Raw genomic sequence first — 11,581 nt, 5'->3', positions numbered from 1 at the left:
CGGGGTGGATCCCAGGCTTCAGGGGGCCAGGGCGGATCTCAGGCTTCAGGGGGCCGGGGCGGAGGCGAGGCTTCAGTGGGCCAGGGCAGAGGCGAGGCTTCAGGGGGCCGGGGCGGATCCCAGGCTGCAGAGATCCAGGGCGAAGGCGAGGCTTCAGGGGGCCGGGGCGGATCCCAGGCTTCAGTGGGCCAGGGCGAAGGCGAGGCTTCAGGGGGCCGGGGCGGATCCCAGGCTTCAGGGGGCCGGGGCGGAGGCAAGGCTCAGTGGGCCGGGGCGGAGGCGAGGCTTCAGGGGGCCGGAGCGGATCCGAGTGGTGGTTTTACTCTCATAATCTAAGTACCGTTTATATTTGTATATTTGTCATTAATTTCATATTTCTAAAGGCTATTCAAAATATTATATTTAAAACTTTAATCTCATAACACTATGTAATTGTAATTACTGTGTAAATCCATTAAACAGTTTGTAAATACATCTAAATGCTACTTTGGAATTCAGATGCAACTTCTTTGGTTGATAATGATACTGATTTAATTTGATTGGTAACAGCCTATGGTCTTATTATTCTAGTTGAATTTTTGTTTAAATTTAAGAATTTAGTATAAAAGATGATAAATATGTTTAAAAAGATTAGAATAATTGCCCTTATGAAGGTAATAAATGCCATCCCACTAAAAAGCATAATGGGAAAGTTAACTTCTGGCACTGCTAGATGACGATACTGTCAGGAGCCAATCAGATCCCTCACATGTCCCCACGCAAAGATCACTGTCCCCAGATTACTGATCACCTGCACCTGTTTCCACTCAGCACTCACTTCCCAGCCAGCACAAAAGCACCCGATTCACTCCCAGTCATTGTCAAGCCTCCAACAGGAACGACCCTTACCAGTCACCACTTGTCTCACTCTGAGCCATCCTTCAGCAACGGACGTAAAGTATACTTACCTGAAAGAAACTAACCTTGTTGTCCTTGTTCTGATGTTCCCAGGATCCGCTCCATGACTCATGTTCTCCGTTTCCTGGAATCCGCCACGAGTCCCGTTTCCCACTGGATGAGCTGCAAGAGAAAGGGAAAGTATCACTGAACTGGTGAGCTCATTGTCAAGTGCACTTCAAAGGATCTACTCACCTGGAATCCTTCCTGAATCACGCCTATCCACGAACGATCTGAAAAGAGAGAAAAACTCAAGTTATTGATCTGTGTTACCCGCCACGTTATTCCTTAAGAAGAGGATTCACTCACCTGGATGCATTCCTGCCACATATATCCTCTTCGAGATCACCGTTGAACTCCCGAAACCCTGCATACTTTCCTTTGAGTTAAATAAAGATACATTTATGTTTATCACTTACCTCTGTCTCCGAGCCTGAATCCTGATAGATACATATAAAATTACTCTTGTTCAATGGTTTTATTGTTCAAGGTGTCATTTCAGGGTTTTGATATCTTCCTGCAACTGAGAGATCACTTCCTGGACTTGTATTATATATTGTATTATAATGGCTATTTAAGAGTTAGTTCAGCCAAAAATGAAATAGATTCATTCACACTCTTCGTTCATCTTCGGAACAGAAATTAATATATTTTTGCAGAAATCCGAGAGGTTTCTAAACCCCCCATAAGGCAGCAACGTCATTGCAACTTTCAAGGCCCAGAAAGGTAGTAAAGACTAAAATATTCCATGTGACTCCAGTGGTTCAACCTTAATGTTATTAAGCGACGAGAATACTTTTTGTGCGCAAAATAACCCAACAAAAATAACGACTTTATTCAACAATCTCTTCTCTTCCCTGCCATTCTCCTTTGCTGTTGACGTAGTGTAAACAGTGCAGTGCTTCCTGGTTCTACCTCAGAATGCCGGCTCTCCATTGACTGCTCTTGTGTCAGCATCATACGCATGAGTCGTGGTGGCCACGTGACCAGCGTCAGCCAATAATGAGCCGGCGTTCTGACGTACTATTTTCACACTATTGATAAACATCAGAAATATAATTTTCAGATGGCCCTATTGAAATAACAAATTGAAATGTTGAAATACACAATTGAGTTCTTGATATCAGGAATTTATATTTACTAGTAACAAAAGTTATATTCAATATCAAAAATTATGATTTTTACTAGTAAGAATTGTATTTCTGATTTGTGAAATTGGAATTTCAACTAGTAAGAAATCAATTCCTGATATCAACAATTGAATTTGAATGGCAGGCTACGATGAAAATACAATTACAGATTTAAAGAATTATAGTTATTAGGCAACTAGTTGAAATTTAATTCTTGATATCAAAAAATTGATATTTCTGCGTGACGTCATTGTTGATATCAATAATTAGAAAAAAAAGAAAAAGAAAAAAATGATTTACAAAAATTGCCATTAAGAGAAATCATGCTAATTCCTGATATCAAGCATTTTAACAAGTAAAAATTTAATTATCACGAATAGGGTTGGGAATCGAAAATACTTGTGGTAAGGAATTGGATACTTGTTATTAAATTTTAATTTCCTCTTATCGATTCCTTTTCTGTACATTTCCATATGACTTTAAGCAATTCAAGCAGGAGACAACTCCTGCGCTGCGATTCCTTATTGGAATCGAAATTAGGAATCGATAAGAATCGGAATTGATCGGCAGAATCGGAATCGAAATCGTTAAAATTCAAACGATACCCAACCCTAATCACGCATTCATATCCGGCGAATGATTAAATGTAAAATGGCTTGCCATACAGGGCTCGTGGTGCTTTGCTCATCCTGGAGGTTGAGGAGCCCAGTTTGTGAGATGGAGGAGGTAGCTGAGCCCCGGGGTGGGTGGGGCAGCATTACATCCTCGTATAAAAAGTAAAACAATACAGATACATCACACATGTAAGCTATACGGTAGGTGGAGGTAATAGGCTACTCATAAGGAATAAGCGAGGCGCGTTGACTGCGAAGAAGAAGGTTTTGTCGCAGATGTGCTGCGACTATCATGAACTCTCCAGACTACGATGACAGCACCGCGTTCCTGGGAGACTGGGGACCTTTCCAAAGGAATCTGTTCATTCTGTTGTGTTTCAGCATTATTCCCAATGGCTTCACAGGGTTGTCCATGGTTTTCATGGGCGATACACCCGCTCATCACTGTCTGATTCCCGCGGCTCTGAACATCACGGATGAATGGAGAAACGCGTCTATTCCTCGGGACGAGGAGTCTCGCTTCAGTAAATGCTCTAGACACCGAGTGGACATCGTGAAAAACTATTCGGACAGGGGTTTGCTCCCGTGGGTGGATGTGAATGTCTCGGATATTCCTCGAGAAACCTGCATGGACGGCTGGGTGTATGATAATGAAATATACATCTCCACTATTGTTACAGAGGTTCGTTTTCGATGCTTTCTCCTCACTTCAGCCAGAGCCAGCTCGATGTATAGTACTGAAGTTCAGATTGGCATGTAGTTTGGTCTCCGGGACCCCGAGAAATGCTGTTACTCTGGGCTTTCTTCGAAGCTCGTCCGGTTCGTCTCCACCTGTCGCTCGAGTGATAGTTTAACGCTTGACATCCGTTAGACATTCGGTTTCACACACATTAAACTCTCTGCACTTAGCCTACTGTATTCAGTTCAAACCAACGCATACACAAACAAACAAACACACACAAGGCTTCATTTCAAGAAATAAGATAGCAATCGAGCAAAACATTATTATAGATATAATTTTGTGATATTTTTTTAACTAGTGGGTGCAGGACAATATAGTTAATTTATGTAAGTGAGGATAGCAAAATAATTGCATATTATATTATACATATTATACCCAAAAAACAGTAAAACTGGTAACACTTTTCAATAAGGTTAATTAGTTAATGTATTATAACTAACATGAACTAACCATGAGCAATACCTTTGTTACTGTATTTGTTCATCTTTGTTAATGTTAGTTAATACAAATAAAGCTGTTCATTGTTAGTACATGTTAGTACATGTTAGTTCATAAGATTTTAAAGCGTAAAATTTATACAAATTTGGTGTCAAAAATGATTGGGACACTTTGAGCTGATCATGTTTTGCTGAAGTGTTTTTTCTTTAATAACTAATGCACCTTTTTACACCACAGACTGAACAACATGAAGCATTGCTTGGTGATTGGTTGAGCTAAACTGGTATTATCTAATTGTGTAGTTAAATTTAACAGCTGACAGATATTCAACATAATTCAGCAAATAAACTGTGATAATGTGAGAAATGTTGAAGGTGTCTTAATACATTTTTGGTTTGACTCTATATTAATTATCTTTATAAATCAATTCAACAATTTAACTAGGCCTATATGACATTATTGTATCAAACTAATAGTAAAATGTTCAGAAAAATATCCGGGTCTGTTTTTGGTATTAGAATTTCATGTTTTTTAATTTATTTTGGAACTTTAAATTTATGCAATACTGTAAATCCATTAAACTACAACACCGTTTGCATCAAACCAACTGTAAATTACTCAGAATATTATTCCCCATTATAGGCTTGGTTTTCAGATGATTAATCTGGTATTTTTATATACAGTACTGAAACCATTTAAATCCATTAATCTACAACTCCGTTTTAACCTAAAGGTATTCTAATTTGATACTGTAAATTATTCAGAATATAATTCACATTTGGTTTGATATCTTTAGGTCAAACAGTGTTGTACTTTAATTTAAATGGGTTCTGTACTGTATATAAAAAATACCAGATTAATAATCTGAAAAACAAACTTTATAAAAAAAATATTAGATTAATAATCTGAAAAAAACAAACTTGTGCAACATGTTAGGAGGAATATATTTTGAGTAATTTACAGTTGGTTTGATGCAAACGGTGTTGTAGTTTAATGGATTTACAGTATTGCATACATTTAAAGTTGCAAAATTATTATAAAACACATGATATGCTAATTTCAAAAACAGAACCTTGTGCAATAAAAGGGATATCTTTCTGAACATTTTACTATTAGTTTGATATAATAATGTCATATAGTTGAATTGTTTAATTGATTAGTTAATTGGCTAATTAATAAATATTTTATTTTTGAAATGTGCTATGCAAAGGGCGTTTGTTCATGTATATCTGAGTTGGTTTGGACTGAAAACATGAAATGCATTGCAGAGAGTTTAATGGGAATGAAACCGAATGTGTGAAAAAACAATTCAACATTTGCACATTTTTGTCCTACAGAAAAAGATCCAGTACAGTGAAAACATGTTGAACCATACAAATAAGAAATATGGAAATGCATTTAAAGTCTGTTATAGAATATGTAGTTGCTTTGCAAACTGAATGATAAATATGAAACAAAGCAATTCATAAAATAGCACACAAAAGTGACAAAAAATCAAACCAATATTTAGAACAAAAGAAAGTATAATGTAAAACCATCTTAAAGTGATATTGACATTTATGAGCAATACTATGTGTTCATATGTTAATCAGTAAATTCTATTTTTGTACATCTGTGATAATACTGGAAGTTTTGACAGAATTACCAAATATTTTCAGAAATTTAAACCAAAATTGCATGCAACGTAACTTCCATATTGTGATGTAAAACTTCTTCATGAACATCAAAGATCAGTGAGGGTCCATTCTTATTGCTGTTTTGTAAGACATGGACAAACAAAGGCTATATCAGTAACTATGGTTAACCATAGTTAAACTATGGGTTTCACAGAAAACGAGCATTTATGTAAATAGAAGTTGAGCAGAAAATACATTAAGTTACTGTAATAGCCCCGTCTCCATTTTTCCTGTATTCAATCAGGAATAGAAGTGTCAAAAATTATGTAAATCACTCCAGGCTTTCATGGGTCAGACCGTAACGTAACTTTTAAAAACGTAACTTTGAACATTGTTTTATTTTCAAAACCTGCACTGTGTGTTCAACGGCAGTGGGATTTGGTGTGTTCAGATGACTGGAGAGTGCCATTGACCACCTCACTCTTCTTCTCTGGGGTTTTGACTGGTTCTGTCATCTCTGGACAGATTTCTGACAGGTTAGAAAGCATCTGACCTTTTTTGCCCCCCACAAGCCACATGTGAATATAATAATTATTTAATGGCAAGCCCAAAGATCTCGTTCAGCAAAGAATTAGGCCATTGGTTATCCTGATTGATTGTGATTTCAGGATTTCAAGTGTGATATTGTTTATTAAACTGCTGTATCAAAGCAAGTCATTAGTGTTTCAAACAAATATTGGCCATTTACTATGTGTTTTTATTTTCTCTGCCAATGCAAATCATTTTAAAAGAAGCCGAATCATCAGAATGCCGGGCTGGGATCAGTGTATTTGGTTATTTCTGGATAATTGGTCAATTTGTTCCAGTCCCAATGGCAGAAATTGTCCCGTTTTACCTGAATTCACTGTATTAAGTAAATAATACATTAATCGACATGTAGCCTTCAAATTTTTCTCAATTAAGTAAAAAAAAAAAATTTTTTCAAAAAGGTCAAGTGAAAAGTTATTAAAATGGCGAGCAATGAAACGTGTTAAACATTGCATTGGACAAGTGGCTGGTGTCTCAGTTCACTTTTACACTTCAAGACTTAATACACGGATCTATTTTGACATATAAGATTTTTTCCGGTCCCGTCTGTTGCAATAGTTATAATTATGCATATTTTCAACAATTTATTCAAATTGTGAAAGCAGTGGACTATACACAGAGAGTGAGCAGAAAGCGCTGGTGAAAACTGGAAAGTTGCCTCTTGGAAATAACTAAACTTGTTTTATCTTCTTCTTGGTCTTCAGGTTTGGCAGGAAAATAGTGCTGTTTATTACCATGGGGATTCAGACGGTATTCTCCTTCATTCAAGTCTTCTCCCCATCTTGGGTGATTTTTTGCGTGCTGTTTTTCATTGCTGGAATGGGCCAGATTTCAAACTATTTGACAGCATTTGCTTTAGGTAAAGGCTTTTGATGTGTTGTGATTTTTTTTAGTGTACGCTTTGTGTTAGCATTGAATAATCACAACTGATCTTAACATTACTGTTTTCTGTCATAAAACAGCTTATTATTGAAAATGATGACTGGCAGCACATTTGTAGGATGTGTTTAAAAACATGCATGTTTTTGTCTCAGAATCTACTTTGAAAATATTCTCAATAATTCAGACTGTAGACTGTAGACTGTACACATTTTTTTTATGAAAATGTCCTTCCTCTAGGAATGGAAATATTGAGCCCATCCATTCGTGACATCTACTCCACTCTTGGCGTGTGTCTTTTCTTTTCCATCGGGTACATGATGCTTCCACTGACTGCCTACTTCCTGCGAGACTGGAGAACGCTGTTGCTGGTCCTCACCATCCCTGGATTCTTCTGCATGCCCCTATGGTGGTAGGTGATTGCTATGGGATGGGCGCTATGTAATAATGCACCTGACTTGAGAAGAACGGTTATGTATAGTGAACACTTGCTTACCAAATAGGCAGCACAAAGTTCATTTGAATAAGATGGGCCATACCTACAAACACCCTAGATAATAAAAATATATTCTAAAGCCCTATTCACACGGGATAAGTATTACCTGGTGACCTCTAGTCATTTGTAATAATTGCGGAGGTTGTCTGTGATCCTCTAGTCATTTGTAATAATTGCGGAGGTTGTCTGTGATCCTCTAGTCATTTGTAATAATTGCGGAGGTTGTCTGTGATCCTCTAGTCATTTGTAATAATTGCGGAGGTTGTCTGTGATCCTCTAGTCATTTGTAATAATTGCGGAGGTTGTCTGTGATCTTAATCCCGTGCGAATCGACCATGTCTGTAATTTGTAAAGTAAAAATTGACCCGCCATATTCAGCCGAAAACCGAGGTCCTGTGATAATATTAGTCCCGTGCGAATCAGCATCTCTGTGATTTGGCGGGGCCGTTTGTAATTTTTCCAAGTTTTTTGTTTCCTGTGCGCTTTTTTATCCATCTTTCAAAGAATGTAGGCTCGAGTTTTTTGATAGTATTTGGGTGCTGGGTCATATCACTTACACATACATCTATACACTGCAGAAAGAGAAAGCTGAAACTGAAAACCATCAGAAGAGCAAAAACTAAAATAATGGTTAGATGGAGATGGATGACATGTATAGCAGCATGCGGTAAGGCACATTCTTCTGTTTATGATATATCATACAGCTAGACCTATAATAACGACAAGACATTTCCAAGCAATAGCCTATTGACACCATATCCGGGAGATAAGTCAGTAAATTCGAGTAAAATCACAGGCTTCGCTTATTCCGTGCGAATGCGCCACACGACATTCAGATGTGAAGGGGTAATTTCTAAATCACACGAGGTCCCCAGATAATACTAATCCCGTGCGAATAGGGCTTACAAACGTTTTGTTAACATTCCCATTAAGCTATGATAGTTTGGATAATTTGATTATACTTTCATCTCTCATAAAGGGTTGAGGACTCACTCTCTGGCCTCAGACTCGTCCATGTGGATGTTGCAGAATTGAGTCTGTGACTCTACACTCTTAGAAAAAAGATTCAGCGAGGTTCTATTACAGCTCGGTTGCAATAAACAAGGAGTAAAGGATCTAAACACAGCAGTTTAACTTTTATTAAAACAAAGAACTGACAAAAAACTGAGGGCCTCATAGGCTGCGTTTACACTCGGCATTAACATGCAACCTGTATCCGGATGTTGTCCACATACACATTGAAAAGACGAGTGTAAACGCACTTCTGATGGGAATGTTCTCGATCAGCGAGTCCCGGTCCGGAGGGAGTCGAGGACACATTGTGATCGAATCTCAGTGTAATGTAAACGCTATCAGCCATCGTGTGTGTCTGCATTCACAGGTGGACGTCACACACTGTCATTATTCCCCTCCTCTCTCCGGGACTGAGAGCTGTGTGGTTGTGTGATACAGTCGAGTGTGAAGTACATCGCTAATACACTGAAATGTTTGCCTTTGCACCCGAAAGTTGCAGAATCATTCATTTTCTGTAAAGAACGCGCATTTCCCACCACAGCTGCAACGTTCCCGGATACGTTTCTCTGTACCGTTTCCATTACGGCATCTATCCACATTATTAGTACTTGCATCCTCCTCATTTTGCGAGATTTGTAAACAGTCCCCCAACATTTTTTTTTGCGGGAATGGGATATCTGATCTGTTATCCAGATACAGAAGTCACTTGATGTGGACAGGTGTAAACGCACCGTGTCCTGATTGGCTTATGATTCGACCTGCTTGATCAGATCACGGTAATCGCATGTTAATGCCAAGTGTAAATGCAGCCAGAGCTTAAATAGACAAACCAAACCAATCAATGAAATGAATATCAGGTGAACTTAATTAGGCTAACTGGCACACACAAAGAAACTAGGTCAACATTCTCAAGCGTGGAACAGAAACAAACCAAAACAGAATATACATGTTGCATCTACAGAGAGGACTCTGTTTTAAAGAACTTTAAAAAGAGCCTAACAACACTCTACCCTAAAGACAGCGGCAGAAAAGACACTCATAACCAGACCTAGTGCTAGTGTCTAGAAGAGCTCTAGACCGTGGAGACCTCAACCGGATAACTCTCCAGAACGAGAGGAGGCCTAACTACACCATTTTATTAAAAAGGCAGGACTTCCAAGGATGCACACTGAAAGCTGTACCACTTGGCAATATAATCTAGGCGGATCTCTAGGGAGTGAAAGCCTCAGTAGAACGACTCTCCCAAACCCACTGGGAAAACCTCAGTAGAACGACTCTCTAAAATGAGAGGAGGTCTAATCACCCTTTACACTAAAACCGTGCTATTAAGGAGACTCACAGAGAGCCTTGCCACTCGAGTCCGCAAACCCACTTGGAAAACCTCAACAGGACGACTCTTAAGGATGAGAGGAGACCCAATACCACTCCTATCTAGAGACCGTAGACAAACCCTGGTACCTAACCATGTAGAGCTGTGGGGAGTCGAGGCCTCAACAGGACAGCTCTCGAAACAAGAGGCAAGGCAAGGCAAGTTTATTTATATAGCACATTTCATACACGGTGGTAATTCAAAGTGCTTTACATAGAAGAAATTAAAATAATAAAAAGAAATCAGAGTAATTAAAACAGTTTTAAATAAAAATAAAAAATAAATAGTACAGTACTAACAACACCTGAACCTTATAAGGTCTGTCAAGGGGGCCCACACAGGGCCATTCAATCTGACAATAAGACCTGAACCGAACCATCAGAAGCCAGATCTTATTTTATCTCAGTCAAAATCATATTGGTCTAGCCCTATGGAGATCAACCGTGACTAAACTTATGGTTTAGTTTAAAAGGAGGCACATAGAAAGCCAGCCAGCTTGACTAAAAAAATAGACAGAGCCCTAAGGGAGCAGAGGACTCTGCACGACAACCCTCTAAAACAAGGGGAGCACTAAACACGCTTAGCCAAATATTAGCTCACCGAGAGCCATTCAAACTGACGAACACACTCGTGCAAATGCTGACTACTATCCCTCTGGAGCGTTTCTGTCTTACACACGCATACAAACAAACGGCTCCTGAAGACGAAGAAGAGGAGGATGTGTTCCTCAGACGCCCTCTTATACTCATGGTCGCACTGGTAGTAATGTCATAGGCTCTCACTGGCCAATACAATTGTCGCGTTTCACACGTGCTTCAGACACCGGTCATGCTGAGGCGTTCTCCATAGCATCTTCTCAGATGCAGTGCGAGTTCCCATTCGAAAAGGAACAGTATTTTCTGCAAGCTTTTTTCAAGATAAATTAAATTGTCTTTCCAAAAAATGACACTTGGAGACTCCAAAAGGACACTTAATAACCAGTCCATATAATTCATAAATTTATGCACATGAAAAAAACAAAACAACTTCTGTGCGTCAGCGCAATAGTCTTTACCTTTACTGCAATCCACATCCCTCTTTACTAGCGAGACGCTGTTTGCTTTATCCAGCAGAGAAACGCAGTTTGCGTATCATCTGATCGGTTCCGTTCAGTCTGTATTTCACACAGCGCGATGCGTAAGGGCTCGCGCTCTTCAGAAACAATCACAGAATATGACAGAGCTCGTGTTTTAAAGCTAAACAGACACTGGAATGAATAATGAATTATTATATGAATAACATGAATAATTAATTGAAATCTTTTTTTCTTTGCCATCTCTGATGTAATCAGAGGTTTTCTTTACATTAGTGCTGTTTTGGACTGATTGTTTGAGTTAATGTTCGATCACTGGATAATTAAACTGAAAATTTCCTTGGAGTTAGCGGCTTAAAATGATCTGATCGCAAACAGAGAAGCAAAATCAGGTTAAAGGGTTAGCAAAGACATTTACGCCTACCAGGGTTACAGGTGCTTGCGCCATTGATTCTCAGTGTGATAAACTCCCGACTCTAAACTCTGTGACACACTACTAACTAACTCAACCAGAAACTGGCCCTTTATTCTGCATATTAATTATTTAAATGAGGAATATTGTGACGTGTTCGTTGCCAGAAGAAAACTCAAGACTACAATGGAGGCGTTTCAGGGAGTTGTCACTGCCAAAGGTTAGGGATGAAACATAATGCAGATTACTTTTACAAGAACTTTCTCAGCGTCTAG

The 11,581-nt window shown here is 38.8% G+C and overlaps 1 protein-coding gene across 1 annotated transcript in view; it reads left to right on the top strand.

The window, feature by feature from the left end:
• The first annotated feature begins 2,762 nt into the window (after window positions 1-2,762).
• Window positions 2,763-11,581, top strand: part of slc22a21 (solute carrier family 22 member 21) — a 37,023-nt gene continuing 28,204 nt past the window's right edge. Inside the window, exons 1-4 of the mRNA XM_077224570.1 lie at window positions 2,763-3,362; window positions 5,909-6,012; window positions 6,769-6,923; window positions 7,184-7,355. Coding sequence (XP_077080685.1) covers window positions 2,973-3,362; window positions 5,909-6,012; window positions 6,769-6,923; window positions 7,184-7,355 — 821 coding nt within the window. The 5' untranslated portion in view covers window positions 2,763-2,972. The remainder of the gene's footprint in view (window positions 3,363-5,908; window positions 6,013-6,768; window positions 6,924-7,183; window positions 7,356-11,581) is intronic.

Source organism: Siphateles boraxobius, unplaced genomic scaffold, assembly GCF_051911475.1.
Source record: "Siphateles boraxobius isolate OS27281-9 unplaced genomic scaffold, OSU_SipBor_1 125, whole genome shotgun sequence".
In the NCBI taxonomy this organism is placed as follows: Eukaryota; Metazoa; Chordata; class Actinopteri; order Cypriniformes; family Leuciscidae; genus Siphateles; species Siphateles boraxobius.
This window is presented reverse-complemented; position numbering and strand designations above follow the sequence as displayed.